The 26,394-nt window shown below is 48.3% G+C and overlaps 1 protein-coding gene across 1 annotated transcript in view; it reads left to right on the top strand.

The window, feature by feature from the left end:
* Nucleotides 1-26,394, top strand: part of PIK3CA (phosphatidylinositol-4,5-bisphosphate 3-kinase catalytic subunit alpha) — a 300,074-nt gene that overhangs the window by 113,004 nt on the left and 160,676 nt on the right. Inside the window, exons 6-8 of the mRNA XM_086944379.1 lie at nucleotides 7,222-7,327; nucleotides 17,969-18,121; nucleotides 18,273-18,407. Of these exons, the coding sequence (XP_086800505.1) occupies nucleotides 7,222-7,327; nucleotides 17,969-18,121; nucleotides 18,273-18,407 (394 nt within the window). The remainder of the gene's footprint in view (nucleotides 1-7,221; nucleotides 7,328-17,968; nucleotides 18,122-18,272; nucleotides 18,408-26,394) is intronic.

Below are 26,394 nucleotides of genomic sequence, written 5' to 3'. Positions count from 1 at the left end.
CCCTTTCTCCTCAACCTACAGACACACCATCTTCTCCTCTTCCTCACACTCTGCCAGCTATTCCTCCACCAAGACCATCTACACCTCAAACAGATGTAGAAAGTGATACAGGGGAGGGAGAACTTCATGGGGATGACGACACTGGCCCAGATGAAGCAGACCCTTGGGAGGATTATAATGCAGGGTCAGATAACGATAACGACCCCGAACTATATCCCTCAAAACCCTCACCACCTGATGATAATACAGGTTTTGTACAGTTAATTAATAGGGCAGCAAAATACCACAAGGTAGATTTACACAAGGAACCTCAAATAGAGGATTTCCTTCTAGAAACACTACCTGCTGCACAAAGAACATCAGGAACACTACCTATGCTTAAGGGTCTTCTCAATCACACAGCTGACATATTCAAAGATCCTGTGAGGGCTAGGGTATTAAATCCAAGAATTGATAAAAAATATAAGGCAGCCCCAAAGGACCCAATATTTATCAGGGGACAGGTACCTCTCGACTCGCTAGTAGTCACAAACGCTCGTAAGAGAGCAAACTCATTAACTACAGGAGAGGCTCCGCCTCCTGATAAAGAATCCAATTAATAGATGCCTCTGGCAAAAGAGTAGCATCCCAAGCGGCAAACAGCTGGCGCATAGCTAATACACAAGCGCTACTTGCACGCTATGATAGAGCTCATTATGATGAGTTAGAAAAACTCATTACACATCTCCCTAAGGAATATCAAAAAAGGGCAGCTTATACAGGAAGGGAAGATAATAACTAACACTTCCATTAAATGTGCTTTAGACGCAGCAGACACTGCAGCAAGGTCCATCAACACCAGTATCATGTTAAGAAGACATGCATGGCTCAGAGTCTCAGGGTTCAAACAAGAAGTACAAACCTCATTATTGAACCAGCCTTTTGATGGAAAGACACTTTTTGGCTCACGCACAGATGAGACGTTAGAAAAAACGAAAAAAGACACGGAAACGGCTAAATCAATGGGAGCATTGCAACAGCCAAGTCAAAGGGGTTCCTTTCATAGGTCCACCTATAGAGGCGGGTCAAAGAATACAGGCACAAGCCAGAAATCTACCTCTTTTACACCAACATCACCCAGAGGTAATTCAAGAGGCAGTTACAGAGGTAACAACAAGGGTAGAGGTCACGGAAATACCAACAACCGCAACTCCCCAACCCCAAAACAGTGACTTCATACAACTCCCCCCAGACCATATAACACCGGTCGGGGGACGTCTACCACAGTTCCTACCTGTCTGGGAAAACATCAGACAGGTGGGTGAGACAAATTATCCAACATGGTTTTTGCCTAGAACTCACAGCTACCCCACCAAACATCCCCCCCAAACAACGTCCAATGAGTCAAGATCATCTAACATTGTTAAAACAGGAAGTACTATCACTGCTACAAAAGCATGCTATAGAGAAGGTTCCACAACATCAACAAGGAGCAGGGGTATATTCGCTATACTTCTAATTCCCAAAAAGGACGGGTCTCTAAGACCAATACTAGACCTCAGACCTCTAAATGCATACATAAATTCGGAACATTTCCACATGGTCACGCTCCAGCAAGTACTTCCTTTACTGAAGAAAGGGGACTTTCTTTCTACACTGGATCTAAAAGACGCTTACTTTCACATCCCAATTCACAAAGCCCACAGAAAATATCTCAGGTTTGTTGTGGAAGGACAACATTATCAGTTCAAAGTCCTTCCGTTTGGGGTAACAGCACCAAGGGTGTTCACAAAATGCCTAGCAGTGGTTGCAGCACACCTAAGAAGACAACAAATACATGTCTTCCCTTACTTGGACAATTGGCTAATAAAAGCCAAATCACAAGAGGAATGTCTTCAAAACACACAAAAGACCATTCAGTTGCTGCACCAGCTAGGGTTTATGGTGAACTACACAAAATCCCACCTGCAACCAAACAAAATTCAACAATATCTAGGGGCTACTATAGACACAGAAAGAGCCAAAGTATACCCCAATCCAATCAGGATACAAACAATGCCTACCTTGATCCAAAGATTTCAACCACAACAGTCACTAACAGGCCGAGTGTTCATGCAGTTATTATGGATGATGTCCTCTTGCATACTGCTAATACCATATGCCAGACTACAAATGCGTCCGCTGCAGGAATGTCTAGCAGCACAGTGGAATCAGGCTCAAGGTCAGATTACAGATCTGGTGTTGGTAAACAACCGCACACATCGCTCTCTGAAGTGATGGAACACAACAAACATTTCCAAGGGGCGGTCGTTCCTAGAACCGATTCCACAAGTGATACTAACAGCGGATGCATCGCTCGCCGGATGGGGAGCGCATATGGACAAATATACAGTGCAGGGAAGATGGAGTGTACAGCAAAAAGGCTGCACATCAATTATCTAGAACTACTAGCAGTGTTTCTAGCATTAAAAGCTTTTTAAATGCACATTCTCAACAAAGCAGTCCTCATCAGAACAGACAACATGACAGCGATGTATTATATTCAAAAACAGGGGGGGGACACACTCTCTCCAACTATCCAGACTAGCGCAGGACATTTGGAGATGGGCCATTCCTCAAAAGATTTATCTGTTAGCCGAACTCCTGATAGGTGTTCAAAATCAGATGACGGACATCTTAAGCAGAGAGTCAGAACAAATACACAAATGGGAACTGCACGACCAAATACTGCAGCCATTCTTCCAAAGATGGGGACAACCAGAGATAGATCTATTTGCCACTCATCAGAACGCAAAATGCCAAAACTTCGCATCCAGGTACCCACACCACCTGTCTCAGGGCAATGCGTTATGGATAAATTGGACCAACAAATTTGCATACGCTTTTCCCCCTGTCCCACTAATTCCATTAGTGGTTCGAAAACTGCAACAACATTCAATGACAATGATACTAGTAGCACTCACGTGGGCACGACAGCCGTGGTTCACCACACTACTGCAACTCTCACAGGTGCCACATCAAAAGTTAGAAATATTACCCATGCACCTTACACAGACCATGGAGAAATAATGCACCCAGATCCCAAACAATTGAACCTAGCGATCTGGCTCCTGAGGTCATAGAATTTGGATACTTAAATTTACCTCCAAACTGTATGGAAATTATTAAGCAAACAAGACGTCCTACCACCAGAGCATGCTATGCAGCAAAGTGGAAGAGGTTTGCTATATACTGTAACAGTAATTACATCAACCCTCTGGACGCATCCACAAAAGAGATTATTTGCTATTCACTACACTTACAGCAATGTAACCTTGCTTACACATCTGTTAGAGTACATATTGCAGCTATAGCTGCGTACCTACAAAACGGGCAACATCTATCCCTGTTTAAACTGCCAGCAATAAAAGCTTTCATGGAAGGCCTCAAGAGTCATTCCACCAAGGCTACCGCCTTCCTCGGTCTAGAATCTCAACGTAGAACTCACCAGACTAATGGGACCGCCTTTCGAACCTATGCATAGGTGTGAAATACAATTCCTTACATGGAAGGTAGCCTTTCTTATAGCCATTACTTCACTCAGAAGAGTAAGTGAAATACAGGCATTTACAATACAAGAACCATTCCTACAGTTACACCAAAATAAAGTGGTTCTTAGAACAAACCCAAAATTCTTGCCTAAAGTAATTTCAGCATTCCACATCAATCAACCAGTGGAACTACCAGTCTTCTTTCCAAAACCACAGACAGTAGCAGAAAGAGCCCTACATACATTAGATGTAAGAAGGGCAATATTGTACTACATAGAAAGGACACAAACTTTCAGAAAAACCAAACAACTATTTGTAGCGTTTTCTCCAACACATAAGGGCAATCCTATCTCTAAAGCAGGCATTGCCAGGTGGATTGTAAAATGTATACAAATATGTTACATAAAAGCAAAGAGGACATTAACTGTTCCTCCTAGAGCTGACTCTACACGTAAACTAGGGGCATCTATGGCATTCTTAGGAAACATTCCTCTAGATGACATGGGCAAAGCAGCTACCTGGGTTACACCGCATACCTTCACGAAAACACTACTGTGTAGATGTGCAGGCGACACAACAAGCTAGAGTGAGCCAAGCTGTACTAAAACTTTATTTCAAACTGTTGCAACAGACACTGGTCACCACCGCTAGGGAGGTAACTGCTGTATAGTCTATTCATAAATGTACCATCTGCAGCCCATATGCCTCAACGGAATATGCTACTTACCAGTATGCATCTGTTCTTGGCATAGAGGGCTGCAGAGTTGTACATGCCCTCCCAGCCTCCCCGGAAACCTGTGTCTGTTCCAACACTATCTTATTTAGATACTTACATGGGCATTTCTATCTGTATTCTATCATACTACTCCATCTAACCCTACTATGGCAAAACAATCTAAGGATGGAGCCGATGCCCATGCGCACTAGCAACCAAAGGAGAAGTCATCAGTCTCGTGACAACAAAAACTTCTCCAAGAGAAAAACAAGTGCAATCATCCAAGCCCACCACCAGATGGCGATCTATTCATAAATGTACCACTCTGCAGCCCTCTATGCCAAGAACAGATGCATACTGGTAAGTAGCATATTCCTTCTCAAAGGCATTACACACCTTTTTCCTGCTATTCCTTTTGTGATGCCTCAGTGTGACTTGAACCTGGTTCTTACATACTTGATGTGCGCTCCCTTTGAGCCCCTTCATAACTGTCCTCTTCGTGTCTTGATTTGAAGACTGCTATCCTGGTGGCCACCACTTCCACTAGGCGAGTGAGTGAGCTCCAGGCTCCTTCTTGTAAGCCTCCTTTCCTATCAGTCCATCCGGACAAGGTTGTGTTCAGGCCCCGTCCTTCCTTTTTTGCCAAATGTTGTTACAGCTTTTTACATTGGGCAGTCTATTACCTTGCCCACCTTCTTTCCGCATCCTTCCAGGGAGGAAGAGAGGCTCCACCATCTGGACCCAAATCGTGCGCTCTCATTTTATCTCAACTGCACACAACAGTTCCTGATTGATGACCAGCTCTTTGTTGGGTATGTTGGCACAAAGAAAGGTCGGGCGGTACACAAGAGGACTATCTCCCGCAGGGTCGTCGTGTGTATCAAAGCCTGTTCCTCGTTGGCTAAAAAGGAACCTCTGGTGGGACTGCGTACTCATTCCACCAGAGCTACTGCAGCCACTACTTCATTGGGACGTGGTGTCCCCCTACAAGACATCTGTCGGGCAGCCACGTGGGCCTCGCTGCACACGTTTACTAAGCATTATTGCCTGGACAGCCAAGTCCGTAGAGACTGCTTCTTTGGCCGTTCTGTTCTCCGTGACTTTCTGGTGTGATCTTGGTTCGCAGACCCCCCACCGGGGTTGGTATCGCTGGGGTATCTATTCTAAGGTAAGGAATCTATTACTATGTGTTTCTTTCAAATGAATAAGTTACTTCCCTTTGGTAACAATACATCTGTAAAAAACATTAGTAGTGATAGATTCCTTACCGCCCCACCCATCCTCCCCATTCTGCCGAACTGATTTCTAGGGTTAAGGTCATCCCTTTCAGGGCCCTAGTTTAAATGAACCAGTGGTCTGTTTCTTGCATGGCTCTGTGTTACTGGCGCGGAAAGTCGTGTACAGAGCTGACGTCGGCGCACATGGGCGGCGTCTAGGTAGCGCCCGTGACGTCTTCTCGGCGACCACGACGTAAACGACGGACGTGGAGCCACACAACGCCACCTACTGATGCGCAGGGGTACTGCTGGCGATAACTTTCCGGATCCAGTCTGACGCCTGGAGGTAATTCTAAGGTAAGGAATCTATCACTACTAATGTTTCTTACAGATATATTGTTACCGAAGGTAAGTAACTTGTTCTTCTGGACATCTGCCAGGCCGCAATGTGAGCATCATTGCATAAGTTTACCAAGCACTACTCCCTCGACACTCTGGTCTGTAGACATGTTGACTTTGCCCATTCGGTTCCTAAGGACTTTTTAGTGAGCAACCTTTTCGCAGACCCTCCTCCGGGGAGGTATTGCTTGGGTATCTATTCTAATGTAAGGAATCTGCTGCTAGAACTCTCTATCAGATAAAGAAGTTACTTACCTTTGGTAACCCCATATCTTGTTGAGGGAATAGCTAGCCTCAGATTCCTTATCGACCAACCATTCTTCCCTACTCTGCGAATGGATTATTAGACTCTGGTATGTTCCCCTTTCAGGGCCTTAATTTCACACACCAGTGGTTAGTACTCTTTGTTTCCCCCGAGCTTCTGGCATGGAAAGTCACGAATGGAAACTGACTTCAGCACGCAGGATAGACATATTATACAGTAACTTGTTCTTTTCTCTTCATGCTTATTTTTTTCCTCTTGAGCCAAAAGAGCAGAAGTTGTGTTTTCAGCAGGTGATCTTTTGACTAAGGAGCTTGCAGTTTAAGATGGGCTTTGTGAGGATGCTATGATGCACAGAATGTACTGTTTGCTTGAAGACGAAAAGATCTTATGACCTTACAACATACGTTGTAAAATTATTAAGAAAATCTTATGACTTATTCAGGCTCAGTTTGGTCCTTCTACAGCCAAATCTAATTTAAGTTATGTAAGTGCATAAATGATGACACTTAATCTGAACTTTGCGATAAACATCTATAAGCGTGTGTGTTATCTCGCAACCATTGTTTTCGCTCATGCAAATTGAAGGACCAACTCGTGTAAAAAACTCTCAAGCTGATAGTTTCACAGTCTGCAGCTTTTCTTTTCAAAGTTCATTAGTTAGGACTGAGTAAAATCATTAGGCAAAAACAAACTAAATCTCTATTTCATTAATCTAATTTTGTATTGATTTGGAAAAACCGGTATAAAAAAATATTGTTGGCTAAGACGATAAGAATAAGATGATAACAACATCCAGGTACGAGGTGCATTCACCAGGAGCGATTGTGTACTTTAGGAACAATATAACATTTAAAAGAAGCTGCACCAATTTGGTTGTCAGTGCTGATTCATATTTAATGACTCTAGGATATAAATACGTGTTATACAAATGTGTCCTTCCCTGTCTAAATGGTCTATTGAATAGGAACAAATTTCCACTTTATTTTAACATGCTCCAAGCCAGTACAACCAGAACTGTGGAAGAATATCTGATATGATTGTGTATCCAAACCCTTAATATTTCTTTCTGAAATCCACAATAATCCCGTTTTTTGTTGTTGTTTTTTAATTGTCTAGATGGAATGAGTGGCTGAGCTATGACATGTACATTCCTGACATTCCTCGTGCTGCTCGCCTTTGTCTTTCAATCTGCTCCGTGAAAGGCAGGAAGGGTGCTAAAGAGGTAAGGGTTTTACAGTCTTGTTCTATTTGGTTAAACACTGGGTTATAGTGTACCACAAATGGGGAAAGGAAGTTGTGAAAAGTAGTAAGATGCATAAGGAGTCCTGATTGTTGGTGCGGTTGACAATGTTTGACCTACATTAATAAACCCAGAGGTAAAGGAATATGCACACCTGCCAACTCTGTCCAAATAGAGGTTGTATTTTTCAAGTTTCAAAAAGACTAATTAGCACATTGGTGACATCACTGGAAAACATGTAACATGACCTCTGGCACTACTGTGAAATCACAGAAAATCACAAAACATGAAATTGGATAGAGGTCAAAGCAAGTGATAGTGGGGCGTCTGAACTAGATGACACTAGATACAATACATGACACTCCTGACATTTTGGACAGGCCGGCATTCTGCACCTCTTCCCACGAACTTCACCACAAAAAGTGGTAAGATTTAATTCTAAAATTAGGAGGCAGTAGGACTGGTAAATAATAAGTAGCCTGTCACCTAAATCTGTCACTTTGGCTCTGCCCTGCCTCATTTTCTTATTTGTCCTGTGCCCCATTTAATTTTTTCCACTGTCAATCCTGCCCCTGCAAACAGACTACTGCTACACATCCTTCTGGCACTGTAAGGTTCATAGTGTTCGAGGCATGTGGGCTGCTGAATTCATATCTGTGCATAGATCGCCGCCTAGTGTTGGGTCCGGATGATTGCACATTGTTGTCCTGGAAGAGTCTTCGAAGTATCACAAGATAGGTGGCTCCTCCCCTGGACTACAGTGCGCACGGGCATCGACTCCATTCCCAGATTGTTTTTTTCCGCCATTGGGTTCAGATGCATATTTGTTAACTCAAGTTTGGAATCGATAAAAAACTTTCTTTTTGGCCAAAAGGCCTTTAGTATATCGTCGGTATTGGCTTGCGATCAGTGCCCAGTTCTGTTCCAGCTCAGTTCCCGAGCCGGACATCCAGAGGAGCCGCGTGGCTTTTCAGCACTGAAGGCCCGGTCGACGCCAGAGGCCTTATCCACCTACCATCATGGAACGGAGCCCGTTCAAGAGATGTCCCGTGTGCAACTCGAAATATACTCACATCGACGTCCACCCGGTGTGCAACAAGTGCCTGTCGCCAGATCACGATGAAGCCAGCTGTATGGCTTGTTCTCGTTTCCGCTCCAAGAAGACGATTCGACTTCGACGCGCAGCGCGCAAGGAAGCCCAGCAGACGGCACCTGACCCGATGTACATCTTCGATGCCGAGGACAATGAGTGAGCAGAGCGGGAGGTTCGAGAGAACCTGTCTGACCCCGCATCGGAGATCGACTCCAGCTACGACGCTGATATTGAAATGGTCGATACTGAAGACGTCGTCGACGAGGTAGGAGACGATGATGGGGCCTTTGGGGCCATGGAAGATAGCTCAAGCGAGGAGCTAGGCCCGAACGTTGATACTGGGGCGAGACACTTAATAAGGCTTAGGTCGAGGGATCGCCACATGGCCTTACCCAAGATCTTACACTGGGTTCTACAGCCTCGCCTTCGGGCCCGGCTTTGGACACTTCTAAGGAGCCACGGGTTACAAAATCGAAACCGAAAGAAAAAGCTTCGGTGTCTACGCAACCAAAAGCACTAGAGACGAAATTGAAACCGAAAGTGTGTATTGCTTTGGTCGGCTCAAAGTCCTCTGAACTATCGGCACCGACGAAGCATAAAGGTGTTATTGACCCGGTGAGGTCGCTAAAGGGTGTCGAGCCGAAGACTGGGACACCGAAAAAACTGGTCAAGGACGTCGACCCGAAAAGATCGGCGCCGAAGACCGTCGACACAGACAAAGGACTCTGAGCTCAGAAGGTTCTCGATCCTACGCGTCGACCAGACAAGGCTCACAGTGGTACGAACCTGGAGTCCACGCCTGGCGGTGGCTCAAAGGAACCTGTCGAGTCGACGCAGCCGTCCGCCTCCTTCTCGAAGCAGGTGTCTGAATCGCTGAAGCGAATTAAGAAAAAGGCTTCGGCTGTCGGACCAAAGGATACTCCACCACCAAAGCCTGCCAGTAAACCTCAAAAATCTCCGACGCCCATCCAGTTCACGCTGCCGCCGAAAGTGGTGCCTAAGGCCTTCGCCCCTAAGATGGCCGTCGAAGCGTCCAAGAAGGTGTCCTCAGGGCCGAAGCCCACAACTGCAGTACTGGTCACAAAGCATCGACAACCCTCGCTTGAAGAGCAGCCAGAACAATTTATCGATGCCGACACGGGCAGACTTTCAATTTACAAACGAAAGATCGCCCAGGAACAGCCTATGGAGTCATATAGAATCCCATTAAAAAAGAAGCATTCCACTGCAACACCCGTTCTTGTCGAACTTATATCTCCACGTGGCCACGACACTGCTCCTGTTTCGCCCACTTACTCGGATGTGGAGACAGGGGAAGGTGACGATGAGGAGTACAGCTATCCTGTAGACACTGATCCAGAAGATCACAATGAACACTGGGCGGACGCTGCTGACCCAGGGGATCCACACACTGCCCCGGACACTGAATGAATGAATTACACATTTGTTACGCGCACAGCTACCCGTAGGCATCCCGGCGCCCTTTGCTCATGTGTATGCTGTAAAAACATCGCCTACTGAAGACTCGGCGGCGTTTAATGCACTTATTGAAAGGGCAGCCAAAAATCATGATGTCCAGCTCCATGCTGACCTTATTGAAGTGGATTTTCTGTTTGACACCTTTTCCACCTCAGAGAGAACTGTCAAGACTCTGCCAATGCTAAAGGGTGTCTAAAAACATGCTGGGGACATATTTAAAGAGCCCACAAGGGCCAGGGTGATAAACCCCAGAATTGAAAAAAGTACAAACCGGCGCCTGGGGACCCTACCTACATTAAGGGACAGTTGCCATTGGACTCTCTGGTTGTTTCCAATGCCCGGAAGAGGGCGAACTCGCAAACCGGTGATGCTCCTCCCCCTGATAAAGAATCTAAAGTGCTAGAAGCATCAGGGAAAACGGTGGCAGCTCAAGCGGCCAATATCTGGCGCATTTCAAACACTCGGGCACTCTCTGCCAGATATGACAGGGCCCATTACGATGCACTTGAGACCCTGTTACAACACTTGCCAGATGAATATAAGGAGGCAGCAGAGATGCTCATACAGGAAGGAAAGCTCATATCAAATGCTTCTATCAAGTGTGCACTGGACGCAGCAGCCACCGCGGCCAGAGCCATTAACACAAGTGTGATGTTTAGCGACATGCCTGGCTCAGAATCTCCGGGTTCAAGCCAGAGATGCAGACCACCATACTAAATCAGCCTGTAAACCCTGATCATTTATTTGGCCCAGAGGTGGACACCACCTTGGAAAAAATCAAAAAGGACACAAACTGCAAAGTCTATGGGGGCTCTCCAGTCGCAGCAGTTCAGGGGTGGTTCTTTTCGTCGCTCAAACAATAGAGGAGTTTCCAGAGGCCAGCTGTCCCAGCAAACACAGTACAATAAAGGTGGCGCGCAAGCCACATACACCAAACAAAGTAGAGGTGGCTATCGTGGAAACAGCGCCAAGGGCAGAGGTCGTGGAAATAACAGCTCCAGATCCTCCGCCACTAACAAACAGTGACGCCTTGTCACTGCCCCCCGACCATACAACACCGGTCGAGGGGAGACTACAACAGTTCCTGCCGGTCTGGAAATCCATCACCACAGACAGGTGGGTCAGGAAGCTTATCCAGTACGGTTATTGTCTGGAGTTAACATCCACTCCACCCAACATACCCCCAAGACACCGTCCTATGTCCACAGAGCATTTGCACTTATTGCAGCAGGAGGTACTCGTCATGCTGCAAAAAGGAGCAATCTAACTCGTGCCTGTGGAAGAAAAAGGTACAGGAGTGTACTCACTACTTCTTAATCCCAAAAAAGGACGAGTCCCTCAGACCCATACTGGACCTCAGACCCCTAAACCAGTACATTCTATCAGAACACTTTCACATGCTAACACTGCAGCAGGTCCTACCGTTGCTCAGTCAGGGAGATTTCCTCGCAACATTAGATCTGAAGGATGCATGCTTTCATATTCCGCTACACCAGTCACACAGAAAATACCTCAGATTCACCATTCAGAATCAGCATTACCAATTCAAGGTCCTCCCTTTCGGAGTGACGACGGCACACAGGGTGTTTACAAAGTGCCTGGCGACCGTGGCTGCACACCTACGGAGACAGAATATTCACGTCTACCCTTATCTGGACGACTGGCTTATCCAAGCAAAGTCGGCCAAGCAGTGTGCCGCCCACATGTCCCACACCATTCACCTTCTTCACGATCTGGGATTCTCACTGAACTACCCAAAGTCCAACCTTCAGCCCGCCCACGTACGACAGTATCTGAACGCGACAATAGACACTCTGACAGCCAAAGCACAGCCAAATTCAGTGAGGATCAACGGCTTTTAGGACAAGGACGCCTTCAAAAGCGCCATCCGTACTCACCACCAACTGATCCGAAAAGCCAAGAAAACAGCATTCAAAGATCGACTTGACAACAACGCCCACAACAGCAAGGAACTTTTCAACATCGTCAAGGAATTTTCCAACCCCTCGGCCAACTCCAACGACATCACCCCCTCTCAAACCCTCTGCGATTCCCTAGCCTCTTTTTTCCACAACAAGATTGCTGACATCCACAACAGCTTTGACAACCAACCCGGAAGGCAACCCACCCTACCATCAGCTGACCATCCTCCCCCCGTCAACACCCTTAACGCCTGGAACCCAATCTCCACTGAGGAAACCATCCGCCTGATGAATTCCATCCACTCTGGATCCCCCACAGACCCATGCCCTCACCACATCTTCAACAAAGCAGACTCCATCATAGCACCGCACCTCCGAGACGTCATCAACTGCTCCTTCAACTCCGCTACCTTCCCAGAAGACTGGAAACACGCTGAACTCACCGCCCTTCTGAAAAAACCAACAGCAGACCCCACCGAACTCAAAAACTACCGCCCCATCTCACTTCTTCCATTCCCGGCCAAAGTCATCGAGAAAGCTGTCAACAACCAGCTCTCCGCCTTCCTCGAAGCCAACAAATCACTCGACCCCTCACAATCTGGCTTCCGAGCCAAACACAGCACTGAGACCGCACTCATCGCAGCAACAGACGACATTCGAACTCTACTGGACAATGGAGACACAGTCGCCCTCATCCTCCTTGACCTCTCTGCAGCCTTCGACACAGTCTGCCACGGCACCCTTTTACAACGCCTCAGAAACATCGGAACCCAAGGAAAGGCACTGGAATGGATCACCTCGTTCCTCACCGGAAGAACCCAGAGAGTCCGCCTCCCACCATTCAAGTCCGAGGCCTCTGAAATCATCTGCGGCGTACCACAAGGATCCTCACTCAGTCCCACCCTCTTCAACGTATACATGAGCCCCCTCGCGGCCATCGCCCGCCAACACAACCTCAACATCATCTCTTACGCGGATGACACTCAACTGATCCTATCTCTCACCAAGGACCCCAGCACCGCCAAAACTAACCTACACGAAGGAATGAAAGAAGTCGCCGAATGGATGAAACAAAGCCGTCTGAAACTGAACTCAGACAAAACAGAAGTCCTCATCTTAGGTAAATCCCCCTCTGCATGGGACGACTCCTGGTGGCCGGAAGCCCTCGGAAATGCACCCATCCCGACAGACCACGCACGGAACCTTGGCGTCATCCTGGATTCTTCACTCTCAATGAACAGACAAGTCAGCGCCGTATCCTCTTCCTGCTTTAACATTCTTCGCATGCTCAGAAAAACATTTCGCTGGATCCCCTCCGAAACAAGGAAAACAGTCACCCACGCTCTAGTCACGAGCCGACTGGACTACGGAAACACCCTCTACGCAGGTACCACTGCTAAACTCCAGAAGAAACTACAACGAATCCAAAACGCCTCAGCCAGGCTCATATTAGACATCCCACGCAACGAACACATCTCTGGTCACCTTAAAGACCTCCACTGGCTACCCGTCAATAAGAGGATTACTTTCCGACTGCTTACCCACGCACACAAATCACTCTACGACATCGGACCAGATTGCCTCAACTCGCGAATGTCCTTCTACACCCCCTCCCGCCAACTGCGCTCTTCCAGCCAAGCCTTCGCCACTGTACCTCGCATCAACAAGACCACCATGGGAGGCAGATCCTTCTCATACCTGGCTGCCAAAAAATGGAACTCACTCCCCGCTTACCTTCGCCTCACCCAGAACCACCTAGCGTTCAGAAAGCAGCTTAAAACGTGGATATTTGACAAATAATCCACCTCCCCTTCCTAAGCGCCTTGAAACCCTCTGGGTATGTAGTGCGCTATATAAGTGTTATGACTTGACTTGACTTGACTTTAATTGCTGATACAAAAACTCAGACCGCAACACTCGCTTCCGGCACAAGTGTTCATGCAGTTGATAGGCATGATGGCCTCCTGCATCTTCATAGTCCCGCACGCGAGACTACATATGCGTCCGCTTCAGGAGTGCTTAGCACGTCAGTGGAATCAGGCTCACGGACAGTTGAAAGACCTAGTGTTGGTAACCGGTCGTGCATACGAGACTCTGCATTTGTGGAATCCACAAAACCTTTGTAGGGGACGACCGTTCCAGGAGCCTGTGCCACAGATCATTCTGACAACGGACGCATCTCTCCAGGGATGGGGAGCTCATGTACTCCACTACACAGTGCAGGGACTATGGACAACGCAGCAAAAGAAGATGCACATCAACCTTCTAGAACTGATGGCTATCTTCATGGCAATGAAAGCATTCAAAGTACATCTGTGCAACAAGGTCGTGTTGATCCGGACGGACAACATGACTGCCATGTACTACATTCAGAAGCAGGGAGGTACACACTCTCCACAGTTGTCTCATCTGGCTCAGAGCATGTGGAAGTGGGCCATTCAGAGGAACATCTTCCTCATGGCGGAACACCTCCCAGGCAAAGACAATCAGATGGCGGACCTGCTCAGCAGGTACAGCCACCAAATGCACGAGTGGGAGATACATCCATCAGTACTCCACCTGTACTTCCAGCAGTGGGGTCATCCAGAGATAGACCTGTTCGCCACAAAGGAAAACGCCAAATGCCAAAGCTTTGCCGCCAGGTTCCCACACCCACAGTCGCAGGGCAATGCGATATGGATGAACTGGTCAGGCATATTTGCTTGCGCTTTTCCCCCAGGACCTCTAATACCGCTGGTGGCACGCAAGCTGAAGCAACACTCGATGACTCTCATCCTGGTTGCTCCGACGTGGGCACGCCAACCATGGTACACCACGTTTCTAGAACTATCCGTGATACCGCATCAAAGGCTGCACCTCACACCCAGGCTTTTGAAGCAGAGCCATGGCGACATTCAACACCCAGATCCGCAACAGCTCAACCTGGCGATCTGGCTCCTGAGGTCTTAGAATTTGGCTACCTCAACTTGCCTCCCGACTGTATGGATATCATAAGAGCGGCAAGGAGGCCCACCACCAGAGCATGCTATGCGGCAAAATGGAAGCGGTTTGTCATTTATTGTGCAGACCACAACATCAACCCGCTAGACGCGTCTACTCACAACATCATTTGTTATCTGTTACATCTATACAAATGCAATCTGGCCTATGCTTCCATTCGTATACATTTGTCCGCAATAGCTGCTTATCTACAAAACAGGCAGCATCTCTCACTTTTCAGAGTGCCTGCCATCAAAGCTTTTCTGGAAGGACTCAAACGAGTCATTCCTCCCCGGACCCCACCGGCTCCTGAATGGAACCTAAATGTGGTCCTCACCAGACTAATGGGTCCACCTTTTGAGCCTCTACATTCATGCGAGATTCAGTTCTTAACATGGAAAGTGGCTTTCCTGATAGCGATTACATCGCTGCGACGCATTGGTGAACTCCAGGCACTAACTATCCAAGAGCCATTCATACAAATTCACTCCAACAGGGTGGTGCTTCGCACTAACCCTAGGTTTCTTCCTAAGGTGGTTTCACAGTTCAATCAGACTATAGAACTGTCTGTGTTCTTCCAAAATCCTGAGTCAGTGGCGGAGAGAATGCTCCACACACTAGATGTCAAGAGAGCCTTAATGTACTACATTGATAGGACCAAAGATTTTCGGAAAACAAAACAACTATTTGTTGCCTTTTCGCCACAACACAAAGGCAACCCCATTTCCAAAGCAGGTATAGCCAGGTGGATCGTTAAGTGCATTCAAATTTGCTATCAAAAAGCCAAGCGCACTTTAACGGTCCCCCCACGGGCCCACTCCACCCGAAAGTTGGGGGCCTCCATGGCTTTCCTTGGAAATATTCCTTTAGAAAACATATGTAGAGCAGCCACATGGTCTACCACACAAACATTTACGAAACACTACTGTGTAGATGTGCACTCCAAACAGCAGGCAGCTGTAGGGCAGGCTGTTCTAAAAACACTTTTTCAAACTGCTGCAGCTGGCACAGGCGGCCACCGCTAATGGAGGGACTGCTATGTATTCTATGCACAGATATGAATTCAGCAGCCCACATGCCTCGAACCGAATATGCTACTTACCAGTATGCATCTGTTCTTGGCATGTAGGGCTGCTGACATTCATATCGCCCGCCCTCCTCCCCGGCGCCTGTAGCGGCTGCAGCACTCAGAATCACTCTTAGCATGGTCATCACTCACCGTGTTACACTCCATCTTTGCCACAATGGCTAAAACAATCTGGGGATGGAGTTGATGCCCATGCACACTGTAGTCCAAGGGAGGAGCCACTTATCTCGTGATACTTCGAAACCTCTTCCAGGACAACAATGTGCAATCATCCGGACCCAACACTAGGCGGCGATCTATGCACAGATATGAATGTCAGCAGCCCTACATGCCAAGAACAGATGCATACTGGTAAGTAGCATGTTCGTTTATCTTTGAAAAAAACACCCTCACACTACCAGGATGATCGGGAGCAGTCTCTTGCACCTAGAGCGCAATGCTTCCCAACTACCTCAGGGGCATGATGTACCTGGTAGCCACCTCCCATGGCTCAGCCCCTTTGCCCTGACACTCTGAATAATCAACCCACCAGGACTAGAAGCTTTCCAGAGCTACAATTTGCGTTGTACTTCAGCTAGAGATACCCCCGACTATTGACCCATCAAAAAGCTAGTGGCCTCAACACCTCTCCAGAGGTAGTGATGGTATGCTCCTCTTGACTTCTGCCTGCGGATGTAACTGCTATTACTGCTGTTGTCAGATTATAGAGGTACTGAATTTGCCCCTTACAGTGGTGGAGACCAAGTTTGATCTCTTAACAAAGGGCCATTAACCTGCCTGCTCCTAGTCTAAGCCACTGCTCCTCTCCGATAAGGCCATTATAGAACCCATCAAGGTGGCCTGAGACAAACCAACTTCCACACCAGGCAGGAATAGCCTGATTGCTCTCTACTACAGGCGCAGACCCAATTTGTCCACTCACTCTTCGCAATACGGTTAGTACAGGCTTTGTTTTGTTCTTAGTGGCCTTCCAACAGAGAATTCAAGAAGCTAGAGGCCTTACCTAAGAAAGCCGTCTCTGCAGAAAACCTGGCCCTTATGTCGATGAATGCCGCCTGCTTGATGGGAAGATAGATCAATGCACTGTGAAAGATGGAACAGATGATGGTGTTGAGCCTCCTGGACCACCTGAAAGTTAACCTCGCAGAGGTGGTCGAGGCAGGTAAGGGATTTCAATTCAGATCCTTAAAGCAGGTCCAGATGCAATAGTTTCAGTGATAAGGGCAATAAGAGTTAAATATGCTGTCAGTCCGCATAAGCTTCACTGCACACATTTACCAAACATTTACGTGAACTTGGAGGTGAGAAGGTATAGCAATTTTACACATTCCATGCTCCAAGACTCTGATGTGACCATTTATTCAGAACCACCTCCTGGGAGGGTTATTGCTGGGTTATCCATTCAAAAGGTGAGGAATCTGCAGTTAGAAATATCCATCTGAAGTAAAAGTTACTTTCTGGTGGATTCTTAATCCACCTGCAGATTCTTTATCGATGCTTCCCTCTTCTGTTGGTGAGTAATGGTCATAGTCATCTGAATAATAAGGTTCTCCAATGGATTGTAGGTCTATATACAGACGGTCGAATAACAGCTGACCTTGTCTCTATGGGTTCTTATAAAAAGAATACCCAGCAGATGTCTGAATCCCGGAGTGATGGTATAAGGCTCAAATGATGTCATTTACTGACAATAACCGATGCTCAGACCGAGCCAAAGCTACATGCTGTTGCATGAGAGCTAATGCAGAATGTGCTTAATACTGTCCTGCACCTAGGGTTAGTAAAGTGATTAATCTGCTGTTGGAGTATCTATTGGAAAGACAGTTACCAAAGTTAAGTATCTTTTTTTTTGTTTTGAACACTCTGAAGTTGGAGTGTGTAATTTCGAAAATAACTTTTATCTTTGTTTTTCACATCAGTGTCTAAAAGCGTGGTCTCTAATTGAAGACCAGTATCTTTCAGTACTAGTAAAACTGTTGTTCTTTATGCTTAATAGAATTGTAGTGAACTGAGATGTGCTAATATATGTGTAGACTAAATCACTTTCATTTATCCATTTTAAGGAACACTGTCCGCTTTCTTGGGGAAACATTAATCTCTTTGATTACACAAACACATTGGTTTCTGGGAAAATGGCATTGAATCTGTGGCCTGTACCTCATGGAATGGAAGATTTGTTAAATCCTATTGGAGTCAGTGGCTCAAATCCTAACAAGGTAAAATTGGGAAGTTATGAAAGACTGCTTCCTATCCCTGATTAGCATTTTTAAAGGCTGTGGAAAAATGACATATTGATTGTGTTTTTATAGTTTGGTTTTGGAACACTTCCATCTATATAATTTTTATGATTATTGTTTGTCTTTTCAGGAAACACCCTGTTTAGAGCTAGAATTTGATTACTTTAGCAGTCCGGTCAAATTCCCAGATATGGCAGTGATTGAAGACCATGCAAATTGGACAATGACAAGAGAACTTGGCTTAAATTACACTCATGTCGGGCTGGTAAGTAAATGAGTATTCAGTTTGTTTATTTTTGGTCTTGCCACTTGAAATGCTTTGCTCTTTATCATGTTTTAAAATATTTTTGTAGTGTGCTGTCTGTTATGACCTTGTTTGTAAATTAGGATTCTGATGAAAACTACTAACAGTAGATTCCTCACCTTCATAATATGCCCATGTACCAGACTGGATCTGAAGAATTCTTCAGCAATACTCTTGCTCACTAATATGTGGTGCCATATGGCTCTGTGGTGACTCCGTACCATCCCCGAAGTGATGGAGTGGAGTCTCATATAAGCGACACCCGTGTGCACTTACCTCAGTCCTATATTTCTACATCCTCCAGTGCAGATCTAGAGCTCCACTCTCACCTTTGTCGGTCTTCCAATAACTCCTAAAAGTTTTCATGGTGTCCCCACTGAAATGGACAGGGTTTAAGCCATGCTACGCCTGCAGGAATCAGATGTTGGCCAAGGACCCCCATAAGGCATGTCTGTTGTGCTTTGGTGCACCAAGTGAACCCCACAGAGCCACAGGGGTCTCCAGGCATACTTATACCTGTTGGTCCACCACTTACACCATCTATCTCACATGGACCTCCTGTCAGGCCCTTATTGACTGTACTGTCATTGGAACCAGCTCCACTGTCGCTGATCTGTTACCAACTCTTATCTCTGACCACAAACCGACATCCAGACCTATGAGTCACTTTAAGAACCAAAAGCTCAGCAGGTCATACAACTGGATTTCAACCCAGTGCCTTTGCTCTAACATCAGTACCAGAGGATTCACACTATTTTTGGTTCTGATTAGTGTCCAGTGTTAAAAGCACCCAATTTACCCAGTATTGGGGTATCCTTTCATAGATTCATATGCTTGAATCATCCCCGCCGTCGAAAGATACCGTTCTCTTCCCTAAAGACATTGATGACCAGGAAGGGGACAGATTCCTACATCCTCTCAGTCCTTTTGAGGCAGTTGACGAGGCAACATCAGAAACTCTTCCATCCAACAGGGACAGTAATCCTCAAGTTCCCCCTCACCTACTACACGGGTTACCAAGTCGCTTAACTTTTCACTCACAGGTCTATGCCTGATAGGTAAATATCAGAACACAACATTTCCTCCTCAGCTCCAAAACCATCATGTCAGACAGTTGAGCCTAACAAATTGTTTATAGGGGCTATGTGTTGCCCTTAATTTCCAACTCCATCTTCCTCCCACACCAAATTGACTTCGGATGTGCACACTATAATTCTGTTCCAGAAAATTGACCTTGTGTTGTCCAAAGGTGCTATTGAACGGGTCCCACACTCTGACAGAGTGCAAAGGAGAATGCCACACTTGTTACTTTTCATTCTAGCAAAAGACTGAGGCCTCAGGTCAATTTGGGACCTGCTCACTGAACCATCTTTCTAATGCAATTCAAAATTCTCATTGTGACATGTATCTGGTTGGCTCTAGACCCAGGAAACTGGATTTGCACCTTTGTGTTTGCAGAACGAATATTTCCATGTGTGCATTCTGCAGTCGCACAGAAGGTACCTGTGGTTGAGGGTAGGCCCGGAACTCTTTCAATTCACTGTGGTCCACTTTAGCCTTACCTCGGCCCCTCTTGTGGTTATGAAAGTGATGAGGGTGATTACTGCCTGTCTTCCGAAGTCAAAAGTACACAGTTTCTTATACCTCAAACTGGCTGCTAAAGGCAGGCTTACTGTAATCAGTCGTTGACCACCTTCAGAAGGCTGTGAACACTTGACCTTGGGTTTCAACAAGAAGTCAAAGTCCCACCTGAGGCCAGTGCAAAGATTTCCATTCATTTGTGTACACAGTTCAGGGCTGTGCCTCTGCTGCAGCGAGTCCAGGACATTCACAATATGTTCCGAATGTTTCTGTGAGGTTGTGTTTGAGGTTGTTTTAGTCCCCTTGACTCATGCATCCTCGCCCGCCAAATGCCAGGTGGCACATGCGGACTCTGCAGTTGAACCTCACATCACAGTAGACCCAGCATCAGTGGGCCTTCTCAGACTTCATTCAGATCTCGGAGAAGACTGCCCGGTATCTGCAGTGGGGTCTGAAAGATGTGAAAGATGCCAGTCTGACCTGCTCAGGCCACTCTTTCTCTCCCAGCAGAGTCCACAATGGTGAAAGACATGTCACTGCTGAGTAGGGAGGTGGAAGGGAAGGACAAGGAAACCCTACTCACTGAGGAACCAGGTTGTGTACTTTATATAAAAACCAAAGGTTCCAGTGGAGTAATTCTATCAAATGCATTAGTCATTAGTCATAACAAAGCGTAATAGCAATATTTGGTAAGGGTTTGGAGGGATGTCAAGGAGAGAGCGCTCAAAACACAAAAGGTTGTTTGGCATATACGTTTGTTTTATTTATAAGAACGTAGCATACAGATTGTGCAAAAAAATAGTTTCTTGCAGTGCGGAGTGTCCCAAGTGATTTATAAGAACCAAAAACAGCTGAGTGACATTTGGTGAAAATATGTGCAAGGGAGGTGGGGCAGGTGGCTACCTGGGGGAAGTACACATCATAGGCTTTTGGTCTCCTGCAGAGAGCCAGCTTCATATCAGTCCTCTGTAGGTTCTAGTGACCCACCGGTCTTGAAAACCTTCCTGCCATCCATCAGAGGGAGGCTGCTGCAGGTCCTCGCCTGCAACACAACCGCCATGTGATATTGCAACAGCCAGGGTGGAGGGTGGTTCAGGATCCTGTGTCAGGAGCTGATGTGCCTCGTGGAGGAGGCTGGACCAACAGAACATCTTCCTAGTCGAGGTCTCTGAATGTCACAGTTTATGAACTTACAGAGATTTAGTCTGGCAGACTATGGGTGGCACACTCATCCTAAGGCACCATCATGCATCTTCAAGTAGTGGGGTACAGCCTCACTAGATCTTTTCGCCAACGTCGAGGACACGCAGCTTCAGCACTTAAGTACGCTGGAGTTTCCACAAGGCCATTTAAGAGGAGTTGTTTTCTAGCTAGAGTTAAAATAAGGACTACTGTACGCATTTTCAATGTGATCTCTCCTGCCTCAGCTTCTGTGGAAGATCAAGTCAGACCAGGCCACGTCATTCTTATCACCCAGGTTGGTCGCGGAGAGTTTGGTGCCGTTAAACCTGACAATTTGTCCTCCCAACAGGCTTCTATTTCTGGAGGATATCTTGCCTCAGCAACATGGCAGATTTCTGCATTATTTACTTAGTCATTAGAGATAGTTAATAGGTGCAGATGCTTGTCAAATTATAGGAAGGAATGCATTATCTAAAAGAAATTTGAGGTGCAGAAACTTCAAATCACTTTTAGCTCAGGCCATCATTCCTACAAAGCATCTAAGATGACAGAGGAGTAGCAGTTTTTCTGCAATGTTCTAAACCATTAAGATTTGCAAGGCCTCTTTTCCTCTTTCCATGCCCCTCTCTGCAGTGGAATCCCATATCTAGCTGAGCCTGCTTAGCCTGCCTAGTAAGTCATTTTAGGCCCCAGCCTCAGCATATCACACCCAACACAACCCACAGAGGTGACTTTCCGCTGTGGCGTGTGCCAGGAGGCGCAGAGGCTAGGTCATCAACCTCACAAAATGGTATACCTTAATCTCACCCAAAATCTTTAGAAATGAAGGCAGCTATGTTAGCCAAGAACTTCTTTTACTGCACCGATTATGTTGGCTTTGACTTACCTCGTTTACTCAAATAACCTGCTGCCATGCATTTCTCTTGGTATCGCCCAGATTAGGCATCTGGATTACCTGTAAAAATGTAATCTTTCTCCTTTAAACAGCCCGGTTAGGGGCGTGGCCAAGATGGCGGCGTGAGCAGACGTGTAGTCTCACTGCTCCCACCGACGGCCGTTTTGTGGCACCGGTTCTGGCGTTCCTGGACCCACTGAAACAGGTCTGGGGACTGTCCGGACAGAGAACATAGCGGACTGAGGCGGGGGAGCCGTCCGGGAGTTTGGCACCGAGAGAGACGGGCTGGGCTTGGCTCGTGAGTGACGGAGCGCCCTTCCCCCAAGGGGCCAAAATTGAGGCCCGGAGCTGTTCGCGGGGCGGGAGCCGAACAGAGGACTCCCGAGACCCGGAGGTGGGCGGTCACAGGTGCGGTAGCAGCAGCCGTGCGGGGCTTAGTGGGCGAGCACCGACGTGTTACCACCCCCCTGCGGAGTCGAGGCACGGCGCACCGGCGGAGAGTGGAGGCCCCGGCGGTCCAGAGAAGTCGGCAGGCGGTCCTGCAGCCGCGGATGGCCAGAGTTTGGCAACGGAGGAAAGGGCAGCGGTGTGAGGCCTGGTGAGCGGAGGAGCTGGGCGGCAGAGCAGTGGCAGCAGAGTGTTGACCAGCTGCAGCGTTGCGGTCCCTCGGGGCCGGCCGGTGGAACAGCGGTCTACGGGCTTGGTGGCTGGGGGTCTCGCGAAGGAGAGGCTGGGCTTGGTGGCTGGGTGTCTGGCGAAGGAGAGCTGCTCCGGTGTACATGAACTGCCTGAGAACGATGAGCTGGTGAAGGAGACCGGGGACTGCAACCCGGCCGCCTGGTGAGGGCCGCGATGCCATTTTGAAGGCGCCTGTGAGTCACCACGCTGCTGCCCGGCCTAGCGAACTGAGCCTGCGAGCCGCGCTCCGGCAGAGAGGGAGCCGGACGCCCAGCGGAAACGAGGGACAGGAGTGCGAGGGCCGAGCCCGGAGGCTTTGATGAGGTGAGGGGGACACCACTGGACTAGCGGCTGGGGCTGGGAAGGCGTGCAACCACGGCAGCGGGGAGACTAGGCCGTCTGCTGGACCCCACGGAGGCGAACAGAGGGCTGCTTGCAGCGCGGGGAGTGGAGGAGGCCCCTCACTAGAGGACTGCGTCGGCTTGGTGGCATTGCTGGCTGGGAAGAGGCTGTGCTGGCTTACGTGGGACAGAGCTCGCGACGCCGCTCCAGACCTGCTCAGCAACACACAGATAGCAGGAAGGGGTCCCTGGCCTAGAGTACAGAGTCTGCCCGTGTCTGGCTGGCGGGGGGAACGGAGTGGTCTGCCGGAGTCAGAGCGGATAATCGCCACGGGGGATGTCCACTACCAGAGGCCCCGAGGCAAGACAGTGAAGGAACTTTTTTGCGAAAACGCAGGCCGCACAGACCAAGGATACGGCGACGCCAGGTTCGAGGAAGATGGGGCCGGAAGCAGAGGGGGGCTCGGAGCCCATTACAAAGGCGTTTTTGGAGTCCCTCTTCACTTCCTTAAGGGAAGACATTCAAACCTTAAAGGCTGATTTTGCTAGCGAAATCAAGGAAGTGCGGCGAGAGATGGACGGGATAGGGGAGCGAATGGCGGACCTGGAGTCCAAAAGTGATAACAAAGACACTGAGCTTGCGGCCCTGCAGCAGGAAATCATCCGCCTCCATGATCAACAGGTGGATCTTCAGCTGCACATGGAGGATCTAGAGAACCGCTCTAGATGACAAAACATGCCAATGGCGCCAGCAACAGAGGCGCCGGCGGGTGAAGAAAACCCCAGCGACTGAGCGGGCCAACGGGCGGCGGTTGAAGCTGTTGCCATAGATGGTGGTGCGGATCCTCCGGGGTGAGGGGCCTGGAGCTTCATGGTGACCCTGATTGCCCGGTTTGGATGCGAGGCCGTCGGCGGGAGAGAGCTCCCGAATGGATTTGTTGGATTACCCTGTGCTCCTTTTTTCCTTTCGTCTCTGGATGAAGGACTACTTGTGTGTGAAGTTCAGGGGGAAGGGGTTTGGGGGTCGGGCGGTTTGGGGGAGGTATGGTCCATGGTTCACTCAGTGTGGGATTGTGTTTGGCCCTGTGATTCGGAGCTTGTGGGGATGGTGGGGTTAGGGTATGCTGGGGCAGAGGTCCCTTGGGACGCTGCGATAGATGGAACATGGTTACACCAGTTAGATGACACCAGATGATTTGATGGTCCGCACACTAAACGTAAAGGGACTGAATAATCCAGTCAAACGTAAAGCGATCTTGCTTAGCTTAGAGCAGTCTCAAGCAGACATTTGCCTCCTCCAGGAGACACATCTCCTCACTAAAGATTGTCAGCGGCTTCGTTCCTGTAAGTTCCCCTTCCAATTCTTCTCCTCGTGCCCCACTAAAAAGGCTAGGGTGGCAATTTTGGTGGCTCAAAAGTTCAGGGGCAAGGTAGGTAAAGCTGCAGAAATTAAGGGGAGGCTGCTGGTGTACAGGTTTGCAGTGGGAGACACTACTTACATGATTGGCACAATATATGGGCCCAATGAAGGTCAAGAAAAGTTTCTGCACAGGGCTCTCACTGAAATCAGACACGACTGACCGCTACATCATGCTGGGTGGAGATTTGAACTTCGTTTTTGACAACGTACATGATAAGTCATTTCAGCGTACCTCGCAGGTGGGGGCTCTCACACCGGAGGGCTTGGCCCGCTTGATGGACCTGGGTCTCATGGATTTGTGGCGCATGTTCCACCCAGGGGAGAGGGACTACACCTACTTTTCTGCTGCACATAAAAGTACGCGCGCTTGGACTACCTGCTTGTCTCTACACCCACTCAGGCACACGTCACTAGTGTTGACATAGACACGGTCTCTCTTTCCGATCATGCACCAGTTACGGCGGTCCTCTCTGTGCCTGCAGTGCAGCGCTGACGTAGGGTCTGGCGGTTACGGGAGTCATTGCTGTATAGGAAGGAGGTGGTCTCTAAAATTCATCGCGCTATAGCGGACTACCTTTCCCATAACAGCAATGCTGAAACTACGCTGGCTACGCAGTGGGCCGCTCCGAAGGCAGTTCTAAGGGGGGAGTTCATCTACATCTCGACGGCGAAGAACGCGGAACGTTAGGCTAAACGAGACGAGCTTACACAACACACCAGGGAGTTGGAACAAATACATAGGAGAACAGGGGCCCGATGATATGGAGGCAACTGAAAGCGGCGCGCCAGCAACTTGCGGCGTTTGACTTAGAACCGGGCAGAATTCGCTGCCTTACGATTGCGTCATGCATACTATACCGGCGGGGACAGATGCGGGCGCCTATTGGCGCATAAACTACGAGAAGTCACACGGCGATGGGAGGTTCAGGAGATCGGCAGGAAAGATGGCACTCCGGTTACTGCAGATCATGCTATAGCTAGTGCCTTCAGCTCATTTTATGCAGAGTTATACTCTGCCGACCCCCCGGCGCCCGAGGCAGAGGCGGACTTTCTGGCTTCTGTTCCCCTGCCAGCACTGTCGCAGGATCAGATGGAGTGTCTGGAGAGAGACATTCGACCGGAGGAGGTTATCTCTGGCATCTCTCGCCTCAAGATAGCTAAAGCTTCTGGGCCGGATGGCTTTCCGGCATGCTTCAAGACCTTCTGTGCCCAGGTGGCCCCGCTGCTTGCTCGACTCTTCACCTCCTTTTCGGAGGAGGGGGCGATAACGGGAGACCTGCTAGAGGCATCTATCGCCGTGATACCCAAACCGGGCAAGGATCACACAGAGTGTGGAGCGTACAGACGTATCTCTCTCCTAAACGTGGATCTTAAGCTTTATACCGGGATCTCGCCTCACGTTTGGGCCCGTACATGGGGGGGCTGGTTGACCCGGACCAGTCCGGGTTCATCCTGGAATGGCAGACCTCTGATAATACCAAAAGAGCCTTCGACCTCCGCGAAAAGGCCGCTCGTACAGAGGGTGAATATATGATGCTGGCCATCGATGCCGAGAAGGCATTCAATAGGGTACACTGGCCCTACCTGGAGACGGTTCTAGAGAAGGCGGGTGTGGGCCTGAAATTTCGAACCTGGGTGATGAATTGCTATAAGTCCCCCTCGGCCACGGTCCGGGTCAACGGATGTACGTCACCCCGATTTGCTATCGAACGGGGTACCAGACCGGGGTGCCCGTTGCCCCCCCTACTGTTCGCCCTCTATATGGAACCTCTTGCACAGCTACTGAGGTTGGACTCGAATGTGCAGGGAATCAGGTTTGGGGGCGATGTCCATACCATAAGTCTGTATGCC

This window comes from Lissotriton vulgaris, chromosome 11 (genome assembly GCF_964263255.1).
Source record: "Lissotriton vulgaris chromosome 11, aLisVul1.2, whole genome shotgun sequence".
Lineage (NCBI taxonomy): Eukaryota > Metazoa > Chordata > Amphibia > Caudata > Salamandridae > Lissotriton > Lissotriton vulgaris.
Note: the sequence above shows the minus strand (reverse complement) of the source record. Positions and strands in the feature narration are given on the sequence as shown.